We start from the raw sequence: 26,393 nt of genomic DNA, 5'->3' as shown, positions 1-26,393 counted from the left end.
CTGTTAGCCAAAGCCAAAGTGTCAGGGAGCTCTTGGTAGTCTGCTCTGGCTCCTTTGCCCTGGGGTTATAACCAGGTCCCAGTCAGTCTAGCAAAAGGGAGAATATTGGTAAATGCACAATTTCAAGGGGCCCTTCATTCTACCTTAACCCACTATCTAAATGATATGGAAAAGGAAAAGAAAATACAAAATTCACATAGAAATAAAACTCCCTTCTCTTTGTATCTCCCAGTGAGACCTATAGTCCTACTTCACCTAGACTGTCCTCCACCATCACCATTTTGTTTTCTTCAGGATCTCTGGAACTCCATTGTAGCCCTGTTCATTATCTGAGTTGGAAGAGCCACAGTTCTGAATTCTCCTTAAGTTTTTCAGGTGATTGGCCTACACCCTTTCACTTTTTTTGCTCCTGTGCTTAACATTTGAATTTATTAACATTCTGATGTATTACTCTTTACTCCAAAAAAAAAAAAAAAAAAAAAGATCGGAAAATCTGAACAAAATTTTTAAAAATATCAGAAAATCTGAACAAAATTTTAAGAAGGATTATTTTTCAGTTCTTGCCACTGCTTTGATGCATCTCTGTAAGCCCATTGGCATAAGTAAGTACTTAGGCTTCTCACAATCTTTCCATGAGTGGCTCTTTACTATTACTCCCAGAAGTCACTGAAAGGAATCAAAACATTAATTAAGTTGTATTCCATGTTGCCATAGATACAAAATTTCTATGGAGCACTAGTCCATAAAATGATCCTTGGAAATGGAAGTCCTTGGACAATTGCTTTAAAAAGGAAGGTCAAGATCTCAGAGTCCTGGGATCGAGCCCCACGTCTGGCTCTCTGCTTGGTGGTGAGCCTGCTTCCTTCTCTCTCCCTCTCTGCCTGCCTCTTTGCCTACTTGTGAACTCTGTCAAATAAATAAATAAAATCTTAAAAAAAAAAAACTACCCTCTTGGGGTTCCACAATACACAATAACATTTCTTTTTATATTAATAATCCTATCACAAAAACATCCATTTAGCTTTTTTACAATCTATGCAGCTCCAATTAATTTGACTACAAAATGTCTTTCCTTAAACATAAAACCAATTTAACAGACCACAGTAATAGTATTTTTAGCATATGCTTTAGTAAATGCTAACTTTGTAAAAAAAAAGTCACTTACCCTGTATTCTATTTCTAAAGACAAAGTGACCACACAAGCAGCTTTTGCTTATGTGCTTTAGATAAAACAATACTGTAATTCAAATTACATAATTCCAAAGGAATAAAACTGCTTAATCCCATGCCTTGCACAATTTAACTCCATAAACCCTCTCAAATCAATTGTCAATCTGTTATAAACACATCTATGTTCCTAATATAAATAATACCCACATTTATTGCTTTCTCCCAAAAATTTAATTTCATGAAATATACAAAATGAATCTCACATCAATAATTCCAAAGCAATTATAAAACAGCCCTTCTCTCCCATTCATTCTGCTCAGTTCCAGCCAATGGTTTTCACTTAAGAATATGGATGCAGTGAAGTTGTCTTCTTTGCTCTCATACTCTGGTATTGATGAGGTTTTCCAAGCATCTCATATATTAGACTCTTCTTATCCCAAGTCAAATCTGGTTTTAAAATTCTTATATTTTGTCTTCAGTTCATTCTATCTTTACCAAAGTTCCAAGAACTTAAAGGACATGAACTTCAAAAACACAAGTCCTAAAAGTAAAGTCAATACTATTTTGATGTCACAATTTAAATTAGTATTTCTCAAAAAAATAATGTTTGTCAAACCTAATATAATATTATATTTATAGGCTTATAGTTCAATTTGCACTTGTAGACCAAAGCAGATATGTAGTGTTATCTGGGGCGAAATGGCCAGACACAAAAACTGAAAGAAAGCAAACCACATAAGTTTAAAAAGAACAACTTTAAGATTGGTTTTATTTTTCTGAGATGTCAATCACTTCCTGGAAGGAGTCCAGAATCTATTAAGTGTGAACCCAAAGTGCAATTGGGAAAATTTTTAAAACAAAACATTAATACAAGATTGGATCTTCATATCTTAATAAATGTACATCACCCATTTTCTTCTCTCTTGAATCTAGGATTTGAAACACTTCAGTATACTAGTAAAATTTCAAAATTTATGGCTGTGGCAACATTTGTCTCTGTATCTTTCCTTGTTTGTTTTAGGTCCACCATGCATGTATATTTAAAAATATAAAGCATTCAGTATTCCTTCCATTGCCTACAGAACACTGTGAAATTGACAATCTGTCCTGAGTTGACTAAGAGCTCTCATTTTACCCTCATTTGTGAAGTATATTCCACATCAATAATAGGCAATTCTTGAAGGGAACTCTTTGGCATTGTATCCCCAGTTATTCCATTATTCCACTCTGTTTGTATTTTTCTAATCTGCCAGTTTCCCACATCTTTCTTAAATATAAATTCTCTTTTCCATGTCCAAGACCATTAAGTCTGTCTCATGCTAGGGAATCCTTTGGGCCATCAGGATATCTTTTCCATGGTTTTCACAGCAGAAGAATTCTCCACCAAAAATTTCTAAAAAGGAAATCCTGTTCCAACGTTTTCTAAGAGTATGTTCTTGGAGTTCTGCTGAAAAGCAAAATCTTTATCCCTACATGTCCCTTGATCCTCAAATGTTGAGCTTCTACCTTTTGGGTGATATTTTATATTTCCATGTTATCATGAGCATCACTGTCTGCTATGATAAGATATTTCTTTATTTTCTCAAATATTTCTCTCTCAATTTATTACTTTAAGATGCATGCAGGGGTGCCTGGGTGGCTCAGTCAATGAAGTGTCTGTCTTCGGCTCAGGTCATGATTTCAGGGTCCTGGGATCTAATCCTGCATCGGACTCTCTGCTCAGTAAGGAGCTTGTTTCCCCCTTTCTCTGTGCCTGCCTCTCTGCCTACTTGTGATCTCTCTCCTGTGAAATAAATAAATAAAATCTTTTTTAAAAAGATGCATTGAAAGTTTTGCTTATTTCAATTCTTTCTTTCTCATATACAGTGTTAATGCTATAGCCTACATTTGAGTTTATATTTATATTTTGCTGGCATATTAATTCCTGAAGGCTTTTTGTGTAAAGACATATTTACCTACTGTCTCTGAGGTCTTCTTGCAAACTCTCAGTTTCTCTGGCATCAATCTCTTAATTGCACTAAGAATTTGCGTTACAGTATAGATGCTTGTTGTCATAGAATGGAAGCTGATTGGCACTTCTGGAAAACACCAGCAGTTCAGTCTTTCTGCCTATTGTGTGACAGAAATCTATTAAACTGGCTTCTTCCCATCTCCAGTCAGCATCATATGTAGTTAACATTAAGCATGCAGTACCCAGCATGCCTGTCTTTTCTTCACTAACCAATGATCTCCACATTAGACTTCGAAAAGAGTGAAAAACATTAATCATTTTTATAATATTTGTGCAAATATAAATTGTTTCAAGTAATCTTATTCCAGTGTTATTTCATAATCTCAGGTTATTTTTGTTGTTAGTTTTCCTCCCCCCCTCAAAAAATGAACTAAGTATAATTAAAAGTTTATTTTAAGGAATTCCAATTATCCCTTTTCTGCTGTCTATTCCCCCTACCTGAAAATTTCTTCCAAGACAGCATGGAAACATGGTACCATCTTCAACTACTACCACTTCCTTACCACCCTCTTTCTAAGGTAGCTGAGTGATCAATTAACTTTTGCATCAGAAAGGCTTAGATTCAGATCCTAGCTCTCTCCTATTACAAGTTATGTGACAATGGAGAAATTAAGTTTTCTGAGTCTTATATATAAAATTATGATCACAATTATTACTTAATTAAGAAGATTACTATCTGCCCAAATAAGATAAACTATAGTAGACATATAAAAGAGTCAAATATGCCTTGTTTTCTTAACAAAATTAACCGGATCACTAAAAAGTAAGTATCAAAACATTGGATTTCTAAAATTTGATCAGAAAACTTTCAGTAACTAATATTCAAGTCATAATTGGATGTTAATATTAATACTAATGAGATAATAAGACTGTCTATTTATTGGTTACACCCCTGATGGCTACTTTTTGTTTTTACATAATTAGGAGCCACAACCAGTGTCATCACGAAGATTGAGGTAACTGTCACAAATGCAACAGTGACAAAGATTCCACTTTCAAATGTTTCTTCAACATTACAAAGTTCCCAACACAAGAGTAAGTATAAAAAGTTATGCTGAAATGTTTAACTTATGTGGTGGATAACATTAAACTGGGAATGTTTTCCAGCCCATAGCTTCCAAAGAACCATGCTCAATGTGTCTTCTCTAGTCTCTGTCGAACAGGACAACCTTTTGGCAACTTAGCTTTGTACCATGAAACTTTATCCCTCCATAGCCACAAACGGGTGGATGCCAGGAAAGATCAATTCAGGGCCAAGCAGTAATCTATGATATCACCTAACACAAAAAATGAGCTTGGCAACAAATTAGAAAACTTTCATGAAATGGGAGAATTCTCTTTTTTTGTTTTAAGATTTATTTATTTGGCAGACAGAGATCACAAGTAGGCAGAGAGGCAGGCAGAGAGATAAGCGAAAGCAGGCTCCCCACCGAGCAGAGAGCCTGGTGTCGGCTTGATCCCAGGACCTTGGGATCATGACCTAAGCTGAAGGCAGAGGCTTTAACCCACTGAGCCACCCAGGCACCCCGAAGTGGGAAAATTCTTAGAAAGAAACAAATGCTTAAACTGACTCAGGAAGATAGGTAGTCTAAAAAGATATAAAAATAATCAAGATATTACATTGCATTAGAAATTTTTAATGGTCCCACGAAGAAAATTTCCAGCAGGATGGCTTCAATTATGAATTCTATATATTCTCTACATATTTTCAAAAGAAATGATACCAGTTCTTCTCAAACCCTTTCAGGAAGAGGAGGAGGGAAAACCACACAAGTCATTATTTGAGACCAACATTATCTGGGTACCAAAGCTAGGAAAAAAATGAAAAGAAAAAGCAAGTAAAGAAAACTATAAACCAATATCCTTCGTGAACATTGATGCAACTATCCTTACCAAACTAACTTTTACAACATATAAAAAAGGGACAGAAAAATAAACAAGTGAAATTTATCCAGAAATGTATGACTGTTTTAATAAATTAAAATCAAGGACAGCAATGCACTATATTAGTAAAATCAGTAGATGCAGAAAAAGCATTTGACAAAATTTAACACCCACTTTTACTTATAAATCTCAATAAACTAGAAATAAAATGTAACTTACTCAAATTGAAAAGGACATCTATGAAAAATGTATGGTAAGCATCATTCTTAACAGTTAAATATTTCATGCTTTCCTCCTCTTAAGATCTTGAACACAGCAAAGATGTCCATTCTCACCACTTCTATTCAAAATTATAACCGAAGGTTCTAGATAGTACAAGAAGGTGATGAGAGGTAGTAGGTAAATAGAGAGATTCATTCATGCAGAAATGAAAAAACAGAATAGTTTTCCTTAGCAGACTACATCTTTATGCAGGAAATTAAAAAATCAACAGTAAAACTGTAGAACTAATAGAGTATTTCCTATCACAAGCTATATGATATTAAAAAATAAATCATATTTCTGTATATTAACAATGACAATCCAAAAATAAAATTAAATGAATAGTGATATCTACAAAAGTATTAGAAAGGATAAAATACTTAGGAAGATATTAATAGTCAAATGATAAGATTTGCATACAGAACTACAAAATATTTCTGTGGGACATTAAATATCTCAATAAATGGAGAGACACTACATATTCATGGATTGAAAGACTCAATATTTTAAGATGGCAATTCTCCCCAAGTTGATAAATAATTGATTTATATATTAAATTGAATCCCTATCAGTGTCACAGAATCATAACAAATCATTAGAAATTGATAAGCTGATCCTAAATAATACATGAAAATGAAAAAAAACTCAAATAGTCAAGACAGTTTTGTCAAAGGAGAACAAAGTTAGAAGACTTGCATAAGCCAATTTCAAAACTTACTTTAAAGCTATAGTAATCAAGACAGGTGTTTTTGAAATGATATTCACAGTAACGTTATTCATTGGAGTCACACTGGGAACAATCCAAATGCCCATTCACTGTTGAGGTGGAATATTCCATGGGATTTTCCATCTGAAATGGATTTGGAATATTATAAAACATAGGTTACCCTTACAATGGACTACTATTCAGCAATTTAAAGGGACAAATTAGTGATCCAGGTTATAACACTATGAAGCCCAAAACCAATGCTCAGTGAAAGAAGACTTTGACAAAACATCACATATTTTATGATTCCATTTAAATGAAATATCCTGAAGGGACATTCTAATAGGGATAGAAACCATATAAGTAGTTGCCTAAAGCTGGAGGTGGAACCAGGGATTAACTGCAGCAAGTGTCACTGGAGTTTTTTGTGTTAAAAATGTTCTAAAACTGGCTTATAGTGATGGTTGTACAATTCTATAAATTTACCAAAAATTATTGACTTGTGTACTTAAAATGAGTACATTTTGTTGTGAATTTCTTTATAAAGCTTGGTTTAAAAACAAAAAGAAAGAGATTAAGCTAGGCCAATCAAATTTCCTTTCTGTGTAATATGAATTAGGAAACCCAAACAAACAAAAGGGTGATTAGCTGTGAAACCCGAAGCAGCAAGGTTTCAGTAGAATGAGTCTGAGACAGCCATGGTGACTCCTGGGCATACTTGTGGCACGAGCGAACAGATGTTAGGAGGAAGTAAAATTGATGGGAAGAATGGAGAGAATGAATGCGAGGAGATGAAGAGATCCCATGAGCAAGATGAAGCTATTCATGAGAGAGAGAGCAGTAGGGCCTAGAGATCCCCTGAGCACAGACAACTTTCTAGCTCCAGCTATGCATATCATCACTATAAGCACTTCCTAAATCCTGACCTTAATGATATGAAGTACTCAGTACTTTTAGTCCAAATATATCCTGACTAGAAAAGCTAGTCATCTGCCATAACAGCCTTATCGTATACCGTCCATTATAAACAACAGAGGCATTCTTGGCATATCCACAGTCCTCAGTAAGGAGGAGCTATCAATGACTTCCAGTCCCCAGGTCTTTTCTTGGGAGACATTTAGAGTAGAAGGAGATGGCAGATGGGAACTGCTGATGTTCTAGGCCTACTTTCATCTAGAGACATTCATGGAGCATCCATTTCCCCATATTTTATTGTAATTCTCTTGAGCAGAACCTAAAGAAGATTACATAGAAGGAACCTAATTTCATACCTAGTGTACAGTTTCACAACTGTAAACTAGTGATTTTATTTAAAGAGAAGATCACCAAATAGAGAAATTTGAAGAGCAGGGTCTTTTCTCCTTCAGATGTAGGACATTTCCTTGTGGGAGTGTTTTGGTTTCTGATAAGTAGAATATTTTTAGGCAAAATATGTTTGAAAGGCATCTTTAGCAGACTAAAACCCTATCCATTTCATACCATGATTGTCCTGCTTATAAACAAAGTTAAAGTAAATATGCAACTGAAGCATGTATAGCAGTTGAAGGTTAAACTCAAATAATTTGCATTCTGCACTAATACCCACTCACTAAGTGACTGATTAGGAATGTTATTCAGGGACCATGGTTTATTAAAATTAGCACTTATACAGAAATGTGTGGTCAGCCCCAGGAGTCAATTAGGACTCCTAATTTTTCTTTGATTTATGTATTAAAATGCCCACTGCATCTGTGTTCTGGGGACTATTGTATTTATTTAGCTTCTAAATACAGTTTGAAGTGGCTTTCTTCTAAGTAGTTTTTTTTTTTTTTAAACACACCCACAAAGACATTTCTTGAAATTAAGGCACCCCAGAAAGCAAGATAATGCAATAAGAGTATTTACTGCTACCCTTTGCACTTGCCATTTGATTAACCAGTTCTATACTAAGTCCTTCAGATATGTTGTTATAAAACTCCTATTCTGGTATAGCCATTCCTTCCTGGATCTCTCTGGTTCCTTAAGGTTCATGCTTCTTAGTATGGAATCCACTTGATATAATGACTTGGCACACATTTCCATTTGTGCCCGATGAAACCAGGAACTAACCCAGATTCCCGGTTAGTAGAGCAATGTTCCCTTTCCATCTCCACCCAACACACACATAAGCATTCAGAAGTAGCGAAGCCAAGACAGAGAGACAGAAAGAAAACAAAGTGATCGTGGGGAAGGTTGAACAGCTGAATCTTCATCTCTCCCTTAAACACATGGCAATGGGCCCTTGAATAGTGACTAAAAGTGTTGTGGGTATTTCATCTCAAATGCAGATTTGATTTAGAGTAGAGTTAATGAGGTTTATTGCTTTACTCCCTAGAAAGGAAGGGTATAGATCAAAAGCAAGCATGTCCTCAAAGCATTTCTCTCTAATCATTTCCCATTATCTTTTTTAAATATCTATTTATTTATTTTAGAGAGAGAGAGAGAGCACAGGGTGGAGGACTAGAAGGAGAGGGAGAGAGAGAATCTCAAGTAGACTCCATGCTAAGCATGGGGCCTGACTTGCGGCTCGATCCCAAGACACTGAGATCATGACCCAAGCCAAAAAACCAAGAGCCGGACACCTAACTGACTGTTCCACCCAGGTGCCCTTCATTTTCCATTCTCTTACATTTCTGGGTATTTCTGTTTAACTATTTTATTCTGCCTGGAGAAGCCATGTTCCCAGAATCCTAGAACTTTTAAGATGACTTTACAGTTAAATAAATGAGGGCCTATTGAATGAATTAATAGATTAGTGTATTCACTTCAAGGCTTTTGGAGGGCATCTGTGTGCCTGGAATGCCTCTTTGCTTCTGGGAATAGCCAGCAATCTTTTGCATTCCTTGGCTTGGAGATGCACCCCTATAATCTCAGACTCTGCCTTTACATGACCTTTTTCTCTTTGTCTTCCATGGACTTCCCCTCTGTGTCTCTTCTTCTGTCTGTGCATTCTGTTCTTTTTTGTTTTTTTTTTAATTTCTTTTTTGCGTAACAGTATTCATTGTTTTTGCACCACATCCAGTACCCCAATGTTTATAGCAGCAATGTGCATTCTGTTCTTACACAGATGCCTGGAATTACCAAGATTCTTAACTTCATTACAACAACAAAGATCCATTCCATTAAGGTCATATTTACAGGTTCTGGGTACACATGTTTTAGGGACAGGGAATCTCCATTTAACCTACTCTGGAGAAGATCTTTTTTTTCTTAAAGATTTTATTTATTTATTTATTTATTTATTTATTTATTTTTGAGAGAGAGAGAGAGAGAGAGAGCGGGGGGAAGGTCAGAAGGAGAAGCAGACTCCCTGCTGCTCTGGGAGCCCAATGTGGGACTCAGTCCTAGGACTCCAGGATTATGACCTGAGCCAAATGCAATCACTTAACCAACTGAGCCACCCAGGTACCCAGATCAGATCTTGAACTACCTTTGTCACACCTAGATTCTGTTGTCCATGCATTTGTCATTGTCTATCTGCAGGGGTACCTTGTTGGGCATTGAGGGGGGATTCAAAGGAAATGTCAATCACAACAGTCCCTACTCCCCAACAGCTACCCAATGGCGGGATCACATGTAAAGCTCTGTTGTACAAGTACAAAACTTGCCCTCTTCCTGAGTTCTTTATTTCTGCTAAGGGCTTGAAAATGTGGCGCCCTCTCTGACTCTTTTTGTTTATTTCCCATGCCAGCACATCCTGTTGGTTTCTGAGGACAGAAGAGAAAAGAGGAAGATGGAGAGGAGAGGGCAAATGGGTGATTTTCTTGCTGGTGATTTAATGATTCAGGTAGCTGTCACCAGATTTGAAAGCAGGCGTGGTACACATGGTCAGAGGCAGGTGGGAAGGGAGGATGATGGCTCTTTTTCTCTCCAGTGAATTCTCACTTGGCTGAGGAAAGAAAGTGGAATAAGATGATAGGTAGAAGGCACATTGAAATGGGCGCTATGCCGATACATTACTTTACTGAGCAAGGATTTGGAGGGAATACCTCTAAGGGTTTTGCCCAGCCCGATTTTTTGCTACATCAGCATATATAATATTCCTGACTTAAAATCTGAAGGGAAAGCTTGGCTTTTGTCAAGTGGAAATGAGTAATATCTATAAGTCATCAGTAGGTTATTAAGTAAGAGTTAATAACATTTATATATAGTAACTCATTTATCAAATATATATTCTTCTTGCATAATTTATTCAAGTACAGTATGGAATTTATTTTTACATGAAAAGCACAGATAACTGTACAATAACCAAATAGATATTTTAGATACACTGGTGGCTAAACATGAGAACAGCTTATGCCTAAGCCTTGCTTTTTAAAGCCCACAGCCTTTTTTTTAAAAATTAATATTTAATGTATTATTTGTTTCAGGGATACAGGTCTGTGATTCATCAGTCTTACACAATTCACAGTGTTCACCATAGCACATACCCTCCCCAATGTCCATCACCCAACCACCCCACTCCTCCCAGCCCTCTCCCCTCCAGCAACCTTCAGTTTGTTTCCTGAGATTAAGAGTTTCTTTTGGTTTGTCTCCCTCTCTGGTTTTGTCTTGTTTTATTTTTCCCTCCCTTCCCCTATGATCCTCTGTCTTGTTTCTCAAATTCTTCATATCAGGGAGATTATATGATAATTGTCTTTCTCTGATTGACTTATTTCACTCAGCATAATACCCTCTAGTTCCATCCATGTCATTGCATATGGCTAGATTTCATTTCTTTTGATGGCTGCATAGTATTCCATTGTACATATAGACCACATCCTCTTTACCTAGTCATCTGTTGATGGACATCTAGGCTCTTTCCATAGTTCGGTTTTTGTGGACATTGCTACTATAAACATTCAGGTGCATGTGCACCTTTGGATCACTACATTTGTATTTATAGGGTAAATACCCAGTAGAAGGCACACTGCCTTCTTGAAATAAAAATTAGGCACTTCAATCACACCAAGAGGAAGTTGGCTTGTTGACTATGAAGCATGATTCTGAAGCAAGATTGCTTAGGTTCAAATAATAGCACAACCATTTATTTGTCCCATGGCCTTTGGTAAGCTACTTAACTTCTCCGGGCCTCAGTTCCCTCATCTGTAAAAAAAAACTATAAGATTATAACCTTATTGAAAATAGAACTGCCCTATGACCCAGCAATTGCACTATTGGGTATTTACCCTAAGGATACAAACGTAGTGATCCAAAGGGGCACGTGCACCCGAATGTTTATAGCAGCAATGTCCACAATAGCCAAACTATGGAAAGAACCTAGATGTCCATCAACAGATGAATGGATCAAGAAGATGTGGTATATATACACAATGGAATACTATGCAGCCATCAAAAGAAATGAAATCTTGCCATTTGCAACAACATGGATGGAACTAGAGCGTATCATGCTTAGCGAAATAAGTCAAGCAGAGAAAGACAACTATCATATGATCTCCTTGATATGAGGAAGTGGTGATGCAACATGGGGGCTTAAGTGGGTAGGAGAAGAATAAAGGAAACAAGATGGGATTGGGAGGGAGACAAACCATAAGTGACTTTTAATCTCACAAAACAAACTGAGGGTTGCTGGGGGGAGGGGGTTTGGGAGAAGGGGGTGGGATTATGGACATTGGGGAGGGTATGTGCTTTGGTGAGTGCTATGAAGTGTGTAAACCTGGTGATTCACAGACCAGTACCCCTGGGGATAGAGTATTATGCCTCCATCAGAAAGGATGAATACCCAACTTTTGTAGCAACATGGACGGGACTGGAAGAGATTATGCTGAGTGAAATAAGTCAAGCAGAGAGAGTCAATTATCATATGGTTTCACTTATTTGTGGAGCATAACAAATAGCATGGAGGACATGGGGACTTAGAGTGGAGAAGGGAGTTGGGGGAAATTGGAAGGGGAGGTGAACCATGAGAGACTATGGACTCTGAAAAACAATCTGAGGGTTTTGAAGGGACGGGGGGTGGGAGGTTGGGGTACCAGGTGGTGGGTATTATAGAGGGCACAGATTGCATGGAGCACGGGGTGTGATGCAAAAATAATGAATACTGTTATGCTGGAAATAAAAAAAAAAAAAAAAAAAAAAAAAAAAAAAGATTATAACCTTATGGGATTATTGTTAGGAATAAAAGAGATGGGGCACCTGGGTGGCTCAGTTGGTTGAGTGTCTGCCTTCAAATCAGGTCATGATCCCAAGGTCCTGGGATCCAGCCCTGCATCAGGCTCCCTACTCAGCAGAGAGCCTACTTCTCCCTCTCCCTCTGCCTGCCACTCCCTCTACTTGTGTTCTCTCTCTCTGTCAAATAAATAAATAAAATCTTAAAAAAGAGCAAAAGAGATAAAGTAGACAAAGCTTAGAACTGTGTCTGGCAAGTAAACACAACAAACATTAGCTATTATATTATTAATAACAATCCTCATACAAGCCAGGCAAGGTTGGTATTTGACATCAGTTTCACAAACAAGGAAACCAGTTCAGAAAGACTAAATGACTTGGCTAGAGTTAAACTAAAAGGATGAAATTCAAATGCTGTTTTTCTTGCCACGAGCCCTATAAACTCTTCACTTGTTCTCATTACAACTATTTTACATAAAGTATCTAAAGGTAGTAGAAAAACAACTTGCTTTTAATTGGGTGTATCATATGCTTGGCAAGTAAGTGTTCAATAATTGTAACACAAATTGGCTGACTGGCTGGCTCCCTGAACATAAGCCTGTGATTCTAAGAAAGGTGATTCTCTTGCTGCCGCCCACCAGGTCAGATTTATTCTTGACTGTGGTTTTGCTCATCCTGCCCTCCTCGTTTGCATGATCCTATTCTTTCTTCCCCTCTTCTTTCCTCCAACTGCTTCTTCCAATTATACACATCCATCAAAGGCCTCTACAAGATTTTGCCTCAGTATTTCCCACAACTTTATGAGTGTCACGAGATACGTAAATCATCGGCACTATTATTTATTTAGTGCTTTCTTTCAACTGATGCACTTTTTATTCTTAAATTTGCTTGAAAAGAAAACCATCATAAATGAAAAACTGTTTCACCAGGCATCAACAGGAGCTATAAAATCACTGATATAAACAAAATATAATTAAATTATAGCTAGATTTTGTTGCTTGCCAAAGGCATTTAGTTTGAGGCTTGTTCATTCTTGTTTAAAAAATAAATCAAGATAAGCACATTAGATATTAATGACACATTTGCTTTAAATTGTGATTTTGAAAGTTCTTCATTGAAATAACCAAATAAACTGAACGAAGGCTGAAAAGCAAATAACGTTCTCGCTGAATGTTTCAATCTTATTTAATGTCACTTTCCAGTACTGCCATATGGAACCTCTCATACAATGCTATGCACCTCAGCCTTTGGGAAACAGTCATTTACCAGATCATTCTGCCTCATTATTTCTTTTGTGAATTGCACCATTTACCTATGCCACTTATTTGGGAACTTGTCAGAACATTTCTTATGTGATATTTAATTCATTTGTATCATTTCATGTGGGCAGATACAAGAGGAATTATCAGGGTAACACAATCTTAGTCACACACAAGTCACAGTTTAGCCAAACCAGAAATATACGTTGACCCTTGACCAACATGGGTATTAGTGGCGCTGACCCCCTGAATAGTAGAAAATACACATAGAATTTTGGACTTCCCAAAACGTTAATTACTATTAGCTTTCTGTTGACCTTACCAGTAACATAAACAAATAACATGTTTCTGTGTCGTATGCATCACATACTGTATCCTGACAATAAAGTAAGCTAGAGAAGAGAAAATGTTATTAAGAAAATCATAAGGAAGAGAAAATACCTTTATAGTACAGTAATATATCGAAAAAATCCATGTTTAAGTGGGAGCACACAGTTCAAACCTATGCTGTTGAGGGTCAGCCAACTCTCAGACAGTTATAATGAGTCAGCCAATGTGGTATACATGTGAATGATAAGGAAAACCTGAGGGATGCCTGGGTGGCTCAGTTGGTTAAGTGTCTGCTTTCAGCTCGGGTCATGATCCTGGAGTCCTGGGATCAAGTCCAGTGTCGGGCTCCTTGCTCAGTGGGAAGCCTGCTTCTTTTTCTGCCTGCTGCTCCCCCTGCTTGTGCAGTTCTGACAGATAAATAAAGTCTTAAAAAAAAAAAAAAAAGAAGATTGAATTTTCACAGGAAATTATTTTTAGGCAAATCAATAAAGAATTATATATGGAATATATATGGGAATAGCCATATGTATATTCTTTCTCCTTGCCTGTTAATGCATTTTCTATAGATAACTCTACACAGTCATATATGCATTTATAGCTAGAAACACAATATACTTTGTAAGATCTTTTAAGTAAATCCTATTATCAAAATTATTTGTCGTATTGCTGTTTTAAAAGCTTTCTGTTTTAAAAGCTAATTGAGTAAAGTTTAGCTTTGGATTAAGGTGAATGAAAGTTTAGACATTTTGAAGTTCATTTCCATTTCATAAGACTTCCATATCATATTTTAAATCAAACTCGACTCACAGATTTTAAGTCACCAACCACCTGACTAAGGTTTTGGTCTTTACTAAGTATCTAAGTTTGAGAATAGCTTAACAGAATGCCGTATATTCATTTGCTATCTTTACTCATTTCACTACAGATCAGAGTTTGAACTTTTCTCAAAACATGTGCATTATGAAAATTATAAGTAAACCTGAGGAATAACTGCAAATGACTTCACATTTCATTAATTCACACTCAAATTATGTTCCATAGCATTCATCTTTAGTAAGCTTTTATATCAACAGAACTGAGTCCAAATTTGAAGTGCTATATGAAAACACTTTATTGTCTTCAATATAGTATCTCTTTGATTTCAGACCGTAAAAAAGCATATATTCCAGTTTTGATTAAATATTTAAAATTTGAGCAGAATTTTGTCTTCAGAATAACAATGTATACATTATCATATAAATGTCTGGATTTCTCAGTACACTTAATACAAAATGTACTATGTAGGGTTATGAATTGGTATATATTATTATTTTTTTAAGGTTCATCTAAACCTTACAGCACCGTTGTTTTTCTTTAAATGACATATCTCTCTAAAATTATTATACATTTCTGAAGGCTGATTTTAAAAAAACTCAAAGAATAGTCAGAAAGTTCTGTCTGATATAAGCTTCAAATTTTTTCACTCTTAATGAAGTCTATCAGCAAGAAAGGTTATGACCTGATATTAATAGCAAGAGGAACAAAGGGTTTTGATTTTCTTTGTATCCTAATCCTTTAGCAGCTGATAAATATTTTAAGTGTGTCTTCCAAACTCAGCATTATATCATTTTCAAAAGTATTTTAACCCTTATCAAAATAGAAATTAATTACATAGGCTTTCTATGCAGAGTGGTTTATTGGATAGAAAATCCATCTTTTTTAGAAGAGGAAAGACATTAAAATGACCAGACCTGATTTATAATCATTGTCCCCATCTTGAGAAAGTAGTTTCACTTTTCTCAGCTAATATTTGTAGATCTGCAGAATGCAATGATGTCTCCTTTGCAGACACCAGCAAATAATATATGGAACTAATCTTAAGAGTTTCCTTTAAAAATGGTAGCTATCATTATCCAACTAGCAAATTTTAAATAAATCATTCCTTTTTTCCTTAAAAATTGAATTCGAATAAGCAGAATTTGTCTTGTTTATTATTATTTTTGTTTTGTATTCTCACTTATTCATCCCACATTTTTACTAGAGACCTGGAGGTAGGTACTAGAATCGTGGCTCTGAATAAAACAAGTAATATCTGTCCTCCTGGATTTATATTCCACTGACAACAAACACATTTAAAAAAATTAAATGTCGGGGTGCCTGGGTGGCTCAGTGGGTTAAGCCACTGCCTTCGGCTCAGGTCATGATCTCAGGGTCCTGGGATCGAGTCCCGCATCGGGCTCTCTGCTCAGCAGGGAGCCTGCTTCCTCCTCTCTCTCTCTGCCTGCCTCTCTGCCTACTTGTGATCTCTCTCTGTCAAATAAATAAATAAAATCTTTAAAAAAAAAAAATTAAATGTCACTGACAACAAACACATTTTAGAAAAAAACAAATAATTGGCACTGTAATAACAAAACACTGTTGAGCAAATGAAGCCCCATGGTAGAGTAGTTTGAAGAGAAATAAGGAGACGACTTTAGGTGAGAGGGTTAGAGAAGACCTCTTTAAGTGGTGACATCTGAACAGAGTTACAAAAGATAGAAGGAAGCCAGCGTGTAGCCTGAGAGAACACCAAGGCAGAGGGAAGAGCCAGCAGAGAAGCCTGAGGCAAGAAGAGCCCCATAAGGTTATCTACCAAACAAGGTGAAATGGGGCTGAATGGTTGGAAATGAACTGAGCAAGACAGAGGCCATGTCATGTAGGGACTTAGCAGCCATAGTAAGAGGTATAGGGAGCCATTAGAGCAGTGAAGTTTAAATTTAAATAGATTTTTCCAGGTGGCCATTGCAGGGAAAGAGGAGGGTGCTAGATGAACAACCAATTAAATAGTATGTTTGGAATATATTTTGAAGCTAGAGCCCATGGGGTGAAAAAATAGGAACATCAAGAAAGGCCACTGTTCTTTGGCTTGTGCAGCTGGAGACAATGGTACCACACATTGAACCAAGAAAGCGTGGAAAAAGGCAGATTTAAGGATACCAGTCAGGACTTCAGTTTTAAGCATGTTTAGTTTCAGACGCCGACAGTCAAGTGAACTTGACAGTCAAGTGAACACACAAGAGAGGCATGGATTCTTTTTTTTCTTTCTTTCTTTTCTTTTCTTGAGAGGGAGAGAGAGAGCAGGGGCAGAGGGAGATAGAGAATGTTAAGCAGCATAGAGCACGACCCAGGGCTCGATCTCACTACTCTGAGATCATGACCTGCGCTGAAATCAAGAGTCAGATACTTAACCCTAACTGAACCACCCAGGTGCACCAGCAAATGGATATTTCAAACTATCATTAATGGGCTTCTCTTTATTTTAAAATCATTTTCTGTATTTTTCACATGACAGATTTTGTTCATGGTGCATTTTTGCAAAGTTGTTAAAGTGATCTTTTCATTATAATCTTCTCAAGTAATTTTATGGTAGAAAGATCATCTGAAATATATTCTATTTTCCCTAAGTTTGAGAGGTATCTGTCTGAACCTTCCGGAAACTTCCTCAAGTCAAGAGATCTGTCATATCTTAGTGAGAATATGACACACGGCAGTGTCACTCATGAAGCCCTCCCCAAAGTTAGGTAGTTGTCTGCAATATCCTGGTTTATTGAGGATGTAAAGTTGGACCAGATGCTCTAAAACAGGATTCAGCAAACTATGGCCTACAGACCCAATCTAGCACCCCACCTACTTTTCTATGTAAAGTTTCTTTGGAATACAGCAGTACTTACTCTTTAAGTATTATGTGTATGGCTGCATTCATAGTACAATGGCAAAGTTGAATAGTTACAAGAGAGACTTAAGACTCACACAGCCTAGGGATTCCTGGGTGGCTCAGTGGGTTAAAGCCTCTGCCTTCAGCTCAGGTCATGATCCCAGGATCCTGGGATCGAGCCCTGCATCGGGCTCTCTGCTCAACAGGAAGCTGGCTTCCCTTCCTCTCTGCCTGCCTCTGTCTACTTGTGATCTCTGTCTGTCAAATAAATAAATAAAATCTTAAAAAAAAAAAAAAAGACCCACAAAACCTAAAATACTTACTATTTGGCTCTTTTAAGAAAAAATTGGACCCATGCTCTGAGGTTTTTCTAACCATGAAGTCTGTGTGATTTTATGATTTAAAGAAAAATAAATTAAAAATGAAGTAGGATCTATACCCATTTACCACCCATAACAATTGGGAGAGTAAATCTGATATTCAATAACTACTTTCAGTGATTGTTTTTTCTTTTATTTCCTCTGAAGCTGAGAATCAGAGTTCAATCAAAACAGCAGGAACACCAGGTAAGTTATTTATTTTCTCTCTGAGAATATTCATGAGTAAAATCCCCAAAATGAGATAAAGAAGATCAGTCAGTGTAGGAGCATGGAAAAATAGTACAAGGGAAAAGATTACATAGCAACTAAAATGTTTAGGAGAACTTGCATTCAAAAAAAAAAAAAAAAAAAAGTGCAGACCAGACCATAGGATGTGCCTGAATGCTCTGTGGCAAGAGTAAGTGGAACGAGCCCTGGTAAATGCATGAAGCCTGTGCAAGTGTCCTATGCCCAGAACCCACTGTTCTGGTCTGTTTCTGCGGTCGGCCTGCCCTTGCCCAGAAGTACAGTGTTTCTGTGACTGTCTTCTCTGTGTTTCCCAACACAGCCTGATACTGGCAGCCCGAGAGTTGATGTTACAAACCACAGTTAACAGCCTAAAATATTATCACTCCAAGAAGAGCTTTTTTTTTTTTCTTTTTTAATCCTAAGTTTTAAACTGAATAAATTGAGGGTGATGATGCAATAGGAATTGGAAAAGATTGCTGGGCGGGGGAAGATGGAACCGTTGAGTCTTTCTGTTGTTTTGAAATCGTAATTACCTGGGAAACTTCTTTCTTCCTACATTTTACCTCATAGTTTTATAAATGACAAATTTCTTAGGTTCTCAATCCTGGTCACATTTGGTATATATAAAAATGAGAAATATGTGAAATTAACTTAGAAGCTTACATAACTTAAAAAACTGTCAAAAAAATAAAGTCATGAAAACTATGACTGAGTCTGTTTTCACAGTAAATGTACAAAACGATCATCACAGTCTACCTTCCCCATCATGTGTTCAAGGAACTCAGAACTGAAGTGCTTAAGTTAACTTTTAATTATCTTCTACACAATATTTCTCATGAATAAAAGTTATTTTGATGTTAATCCTCCTTATTTCACCTCATCACTATATTTTTTTAATTTTTATTTCCATTTACATAATCTAGAAATGCACTAGAAAAAGCACTGGGAAAAACAAAGCAAAACAAAACATAAAAACAGTGCATCCAAACAAACAGAGCAACTTTGCTTTGGCTGATGGTTTGCACTGCTCTGGAGAAGTCCTTACTTTCTGCTTCATGCACTGGTCATCCAGGAGAAGTTACATATGGAAGAGAATTGAGAAGCTGCCAAAATCATCAAGTCCTTAAAAGGAGGGATCAAAGCATCCTTTAAGAGAAAAATTTACAGAATGCCAGCTTTAACTATAGCTGATTTTTAACTATAATAAAAAGTCCAACTACACTGCTTAAATTTTGAGTTATAGAAACTAGTTCCCCTAAGACAGATAATAAATATGTCATTGATTTGAACAGTGGATTAAAATAAAGTGACACTGATTTAATAAACTATGAGAAAAGTCAATCTTAACTTGAGAGGTATTTGTTATGGGTAGATTAAATCCAGACTCACTCAAAAAAAAAAAAAAAGTGTAATGAAAGTATTCATTACACATCTGTTAACAACTGTAATCATTTGTTCAGTTATTTGTTCGTTATCAAAGATGTTCAATCATCAAATTTGTGAAAGTCACTCCTATGATCAAAAATAAGCATCTTACTTGAAATAATTAACATTTTTTTAGGAAGAAATTGAGGTAGAATTCTAGTCTGCAGAATTATTATTACTGCTTCCTTTTTATAAATATGAGCTAATATGCATTTAGCCTTTGATTAGATCATATGCCATACATTCGGCATTTTCTTTCATATTATGCATCCAGCTTTCATTTTCTTGGAAAAAATGTCTTTTTACCACTGACTTCAAAAATTATTATTTAGAGTATAGAAATTGATGCTTGTTTTTACATAAAAATCTTTTTGGGAATTCAAAATAAACAAGGCAACTGTACATAAAGCATCAGTTATAAGAAATTGTACATAGATATAACATAGTCATAGTAATAGGGAAATGATTGATCAAGGTCTGAAAACATGGACATTTATTCCACTCAATAGAGGAAACACAGTTTGAGGTGGATCGTTATGTTTTAACAATGCTGACAATGGCTTAGTGTCTGAAGTATGTGAGAAAGTCAAACTTCAACTACCAACTATAACATGTATGGTAAGACCACAAATTTAGTATGATACTATACTAAATACACAGAACCATATATTTGATCAACCACCGCTAACTCAGGCATTTAATAAATAGTTCTTCTGTTTCTTCACATGTAACTCTAGCTAAGAGTTATGAGTGATACTGGAGCCTGTCATTAGGGTTACCAAGAAGACTAATCAGCATGGCAAAAAATAAATAAATACTGTAATAACTCTATTGGTCATACAGGTCTACAATGATGTGTCATAGACAAACTTCAGACTTCTTAACCTCAAGTTAAGATTGGAGAAAGGAGAGATTTTTTTCTCTCCCTTTAGCTATGGTTGTGTTATACATCAGATTTAGAAAGCAGTGTAAGGAAGATGAGAAAAAGGTTCATGAAAGAAGTGACTGGGTATCTTCCAGATTATTCTGCCTACTCATTTTTCTAGCTCCGAGTTCAGAGCTACTGAAGAAATGCAAAGAAAAAGTGATGGCGGACTATTTATTCCCAAGAGTTAAATGCAGGAATCATATGGCCATGACAACAATTTTAAGCAATGATGAAATTCACTTTTCTTTAGCCTTATCATTTTGCCACAGACGAGCAGAGATAATAATGTGTCCTTGAAAGTGAAACTTGATTTCTTTGATAAGGGACCTTAGATCTGAAGAAAAATGGACTAATACGCCTCCATGGATTGGGAAAGAAATAAATGACTAGCCCTCAATTTTCTGGAAAATACAACTATATTACTCAGGGTTCTCCAGAGAAACTCTATATATCTCTGTATAGAGATTTATTATAAGGAATTGGCTCACGCACTTTGAAAGCTGAGAAGTCCTAAGATCTGTAGCCAGGAAGCCTAGAGACCCGGGAGAATGAATTGTATAGTTACAGTCCAAGGCCTGAGAACCAAGAGAGCCGATGGTGTATGTTCCAGACTGAAAGCCAGCAGGCTCGAGACCCAGAAAGGCACAATATTTCAGTCTGAGTCCAAATGTAAGGAAAGACCTATGTCCCAGCTCAAGGCAGTGACACAGAAGATTTCCTTCTTTACTCCTTGTTTCTTACTGAGGGGTTATTAGCCTGTTTATTCTATTCAGGTCTTCTACCGATTGGATGAGAGGCATAGACTTTATTCAGTCTACTGATTCACATGTTAATAGCATCCAAAAAATACACTCACAGACATAGCCAGACTAATGCTTGAGCAAATTTCTGGGAACCCCATGACCAAGTCAAATTGACACATAAAATTCGTCTTTGCGGCCACATTCCCATAGCTATCAGTACAACTTGAGAATGGTCTCATTGTACCCATCTTCTTTACTTTTTTAACTGAGTTTCACAAACGCAATTGCATTGTAGACATTAATTTTGATGGAAAATTAGAAGCCAGAACAGACATTACTAGTCCTACCAAACCTGACCACTGGCCTGTTGGAAAGGAGAATGCTCCAGCTGGACATCTTCATTGTGCTCAACACCCTGTGAAATGCTTGAGAATTAGTTGCTGACCTCTAGGAATTCATATAACGTGAAGCATCGATCCTTCTATGCAGAAGGTTACTTACCTGAGTATTCTAACTTTGAATAACAGAATCTTGACACAATTATTTAGGTAGAATCCACTCAAGCTAAAAATATATCTATAGTAAAGCAGTATCCAGAGGTTTATTGTGTTTTGTTTTTTTAACTTAGAAATTTTATAAATGTTTTAAAGATTAGTTGAGAATAAAAGGACTTCCTAATGGAACATGTCAATATGGAGGTGATAGGGTCTGCCATAAACTTTCACTTAGGAAACTGTATAAATTTGGATATAGCTGAATGGTTTCTCTTCTGGTTCAGAAATCTGTGGAGTCTCTGAGAAGTGCTTGTGCCTCTCTAGTCTACACGGAAAGTCATAAGAACTCACAGTCTCAACTGATTAGCTACCCAGCATTCACTTTAAGAGCCAGTACATTTCAATGTTATTACTAATGGTGTGTGCCTTATAAACTCTACAATGTGCTTTATCTAATATATTAGGAATAATTCTCTCTGTCTTCTTGTATGTATCTGCATGGTCTAGTTTGTCCTGTTGAAGGAAGGAGGTATTTAGTTTGCCTTGATGGAAACAAGTTTGTCTTGATTGGGGTCTAAATTGAAATAGACTATATTTAATGTAACAAAAATAAGAGGCATAAACTCGTAACTCATTCCTCCTGAAATGCAACAGCAAGCAGCATGGATTGATGTTTGACAGCACAGACTCGAGAGCCTACATTCAAATCCTGACTGACACCTGCTTGCTGTGTAACATTGAGCAAATCACTTAATCTCCCTGGGCTTCAGTTTCCACTTTGTAAAATGCAAATATTTATAATGTGGTAGTTGAATGAGTTAATATTTGAAAACACTTAGAACAGTGCCTGACACATAGGACCCTGAAAGGGTTTGAAAATAAAAATCCTATTTAATATTTTCATGTCCATATTTTGAAATGCTTACTTTCTTATTCTCAGAAAATATAACATTGGCACAGTTATATATTATAATGCTTTTCAATATTTTGAGGTCATGTTATTCAAATTGTGAATTTAAGGTAAAATGATGTTTCTATGTTAGGGGAAGGGTAAGAACACTCTAAAACTTTAGAATGTTGAGAAAAAATTTCATTGATTTCACTAATAGTGATGCTATTAACAAATAAGTTGAACTTAACTCACTTAAAATCTGTTGGCTACCTGGTATAATGAAAAGGGAAAAGAAAGACTTTTAAGTCCTACTTGGTTTATGTCTTAGTTCCAAGCCACAGTATCTCTCATATTCAAAGCACAAGATTAAAAATATTACAGAATGAGATGATTAATACAGTGCCTCATTCATTCTTTGTATACTATATACAGCTTTCTGGAAATTAATGACTATTCACATTCAAATAACAAAAAAATACATGTTTCTTCAACATACAATTCTACAAAGTTATATAAAGTAAATAAATCTCCATTCACAGTTATCACTGGGTTAGAAGATTCTGTTAACCAAGGTGAGTCACATTGATGACCCAAAGCAAAGTGAAAGAAATTTGAGGTAATCTTTTTTTTTTTTTTTTTTGTATTGTTTTAAGAGTACACCAAGTTTGGGGCACCTGTGTAACTTAGTCCATAAAACATCTGCCTTTGGCTCAGGTCATGATCTACTAGAATATAAGCTCCTTAAATGCAATAACTACCTCTTGTATTCCACTCTATTTCTTTCAATATCTCCTGTTGAACTGGAGTAGGTGTCTATTTTTTCTTATTATAGAATGAATGAAAATATTAATGATACAATTATCTTAAACATGCATCTGTCCAAATATGAAGACACAAATGGTATGCCCATTAATTCATTTAATCTTTAGCAGTAGTCACTTCTGCCAAAAAATTTGTTTACCCATAAAGCAAGGACTTAGAGACCCTACATCCAGACACTGTTCTAACATTTGGGAAACATGAGTGACCAAAATATTATCCTGGTCCTCAATTTAGAAGGTGGTCAACATGATGAGAAAGAGAGAATTCACAGCAGTGTAGGAAGGAGAGAGAGCTCACTAGGTGAAGAAAGGTGGGGACCAGTTTGCAGGACCGAAAAAAGCGATCAAGGTAAGCTTACCTAAAAAGATTTGAGTAAATGCGAGGAAGTAAGCAAACCAGTCCGTGAGAGAAGAGCACCCAGGCAGAGCTAGAACTTGAGGAGAGAACCCATGTGTTTCAGAGCCTGTACTGAGTAAATGGGGTAGGAGATTTGCCTGGCAGATTGCCTAGGCTTTGGAGGGCTATCGCAAGGACTTTGGCTTTTTCCATAAGTGGAATGGGGAAACATTGGGTGTCTGGAGCAAAGTAGTGACATGATCTGACTCATATCTTATAAATGTAAATCTGAGAACTAAGGAGAGCCTGTTAGATGAAGCAAAAATACTTTGGAAATTTTCCAGGCGAGGAATGCTGTTAGCTTGGACCAGGGTAGTCACAGGGTAGGTTGTGTGAAGTCTCCAACTCTGTATATATTTCGGAGGTGAAACCAATAGAGATTCCTGCTGATCCTGCATGTGGGCTAGGAAGCAAAAGATGAGACAAAAATAGCTGTGAGGTCTTTGGCCTGAAAGTTGGAAGGAATGATTGACAGATGGGAAGGCTGCAGATGAAGTAGAAGTTCAAGTTTGGATGTGTTGAATTTAAGATGTTTGTTATTTGCTGAATAAGCATGTAGCTTTATGAGTCTGGAGTTTAAGAATGAAATCTGGGCTGGGAATATAAATTCAGGGATCAGTGGGATTGATGTTGAATTTAAGCCTTGAAATTGAATGAGATCGTCAAGGAAATTATTGTAGTTAGAGATGAGGACAAGTACTAAGCTCCAGGACCCTCAAAGATTGTGAGTCAGACAAAGAAAAAGGAAGCAGCTGGAGACCAAGAAGAATAAGCCATAAGATGTGTTCCTGCTGCAAGCCACATAAAGTTGGAGGGTTAAGGAAGAGTGAATGATTTATTGTGTTAAATACTGAAAAGTTATTTTTAAAAATGAGACATGAATCCATCAAATTGCAATTAAACACTAGTACCAATTATTTATAAGTAATGGGAAAAAAATCATTGAATTTAATTGAGTTTAACCTCTCAGGTACTTAACTTTAAGTGTCCACATTTTAGAAAGAAGTGTAGGCAACATACAAGAAATAAAAATAGAATATATAATTTTCCTTTCTTTTTTATGTAGAATGTCTTCTCCTCTACAGCCAATCACACTTTTCTCCCATTAATATCTATGTATCTTATATACCCCCTCTTAAAGGGCAACAGGGACTTCTCCAGTCTGAGTCTCTCCTCAGAGGAGTTTCTGACTCCCAGGAACAAGCCTGCTTCCTTATCTTTGCTAGGCTCAGTCACGGACTGGGAGCAGCCTGGGGGACCCATGGCATCAGCAAGAACACAACAGTGAATTTCAGAAAGCAGGTGGGGAAGCTTGGTGAATTACACAGCCTGTAGTTGATTTTTCTGGCTTGCAAACTAGGTTTAAATTGTGACCCAACAGGGGCTCCTGGGTTGCTTAGTAGGGTTAGCATCTGCCTTCAGCTCAGGTCTTGATCCCAGGGTCCTGGAATCAAGCGCCACGTTGGGCTCCGTGCTCAGCAGGGGAGCCTGCTTCTTCCACTCCCTCTGCTGCTCTCCCTGCTTGTACTCTTTCTGTCAAACAAATAAATAAAGTTTTAAAAAAAATTATGACACAACATATTTGCAATTAAATAATCATTATAATCACCAAAAGTCAGGGTCCCACAGTAAATCTATGTCGTCTAAGAGTGCTATATACTCGTCATTCCAGTTCCTGGTTAGAGAAAAGAGGTATCCAAAAACATGGAGGTGTCTGAATAGTCTATCGCATATATTTTTACATCAAGAATTTTTGAAAAAATGGGACAAGTTGACTGTGGTTGAAAAGTACAACTCTTTAGAGGCCTAATCACAATATAATAAAAATATTATAAAATAATATAATAATAAAATATTATCATAAAATAACATAAATATCTTAGTATCAAGTACTTTTCTAAGCCATTTAAATTTAATTTTACCCATTTAACTTTACAACACTATGATATAGAACTATTAAAATCACCACTTGTACATGTGGAAACTCAAGCACAAAGAGGTTAAGTGACTTGCCCAGCATTCTAAGGAATGATTTGACCTATCTACTCTGACTTCAGAATCACGCCTGTAACTACTCCACTATAATCCTGTATCTCCTCTGTCAATCCTGTTTTAGTAGTAATGTAGCATAACCGAGTCTCAACAAAATCCACAAACATCATCAGCTCTGAACACATCATAAATCTCTCTACTTAGTCACAGAAAGAATTTCATTAGGGCCACAATTTATGAATTAAGCCAAGAATAATAATTTCATTGATATGAGCATGCTAATAGACAAGTTTCCTCAAACGGTGAGTTAGTTTTCAACAAGTGGGTTATGGCCAGTTTTGGAAAAAATTAAATAAAAGACAATAGAAAACAAAATACCAGAAGGCATTACACGTAACCGAGGCAAAGTAAGTGTGTGTGTAGGTGTACCAGATTCAGAATTTTATTTTTAGTATTTATTTATTTATTTATTTGAGAAAGAGAGAGAGAGAATAAGAGCATGATTTGGGGGAAGGGCAGAGAGATAGGGAGAGAGAATCTGAATCAAACTTACTACTGAGAGCTTAGCCCAACTCAGGGCTTGATCCAACGACCCATGAGATCACAACCTGAGCCAGAATCAGAGACATTCAACCAACTGAGCCAGCAGATGCCCCAAGAAATGATTTATCAA

General features: G+C 36.4%; 1 protein-coding gene and 1 long non-coding RNA gene across 4 annotated transcripts in view; one reads left to right on the top strand and one right to left on the bottom strand.

Annotated features, from left to right (window-relative positions):
• The window catches only part of EMCN (endomucin), a 135,253-nt gene that overhangs the window by 50,595 nt on the left and 58,265 nt on the right, over positions 1-26,393 (top strand). For all 3 annotated transcript variants that reach the window (XM_032333003.1, XM_032333002.1, XM_032333004.1), the window contains 2 exons: positions 4,106-4,216; positions 17,948-17,986. In XM_032333003.1, the coding sequence (XP_032188894.1) occupies positions 4,106-4,216; positions 17,948-17,986 (150 nt within the window). The remainder of the gene's footprint in view (positions 1-4,105; positions 4,217-17,947; positions 17,987-26,393) is intronic.
• Positions 6,107-26,393, bottom strand: part of LOC116584527 — a 53,653-nt gene continuing 33,366 nt past the window's right edge. The window contains exon 3 of the long non-coding RNA XR_004283220.1: positions 6,107-6,176. This is a non-coding gene — a long non-coding RNA (uncharacterized LOC116584527). The remainder of the gene's footprint in view (positions 6,177-26,393) is intronic.

This window comes from Mustela erminea, chromosome 2 (assembly GCF_009829155.1).
Source record: "Mustela erminea isolate mMusErm1 chromosome 2, mMusErm1.Pri, whole genome shotgun sequence".
Lineage (NCBI taxonomy): Eukaryota > Metazoa > Chordata > Mammalia > Carnivora > Mustelidae > Mustela > Mustela erminea.
This window is presented reverse-complemented; position numbering and strand designations above follow the sequence as displayed.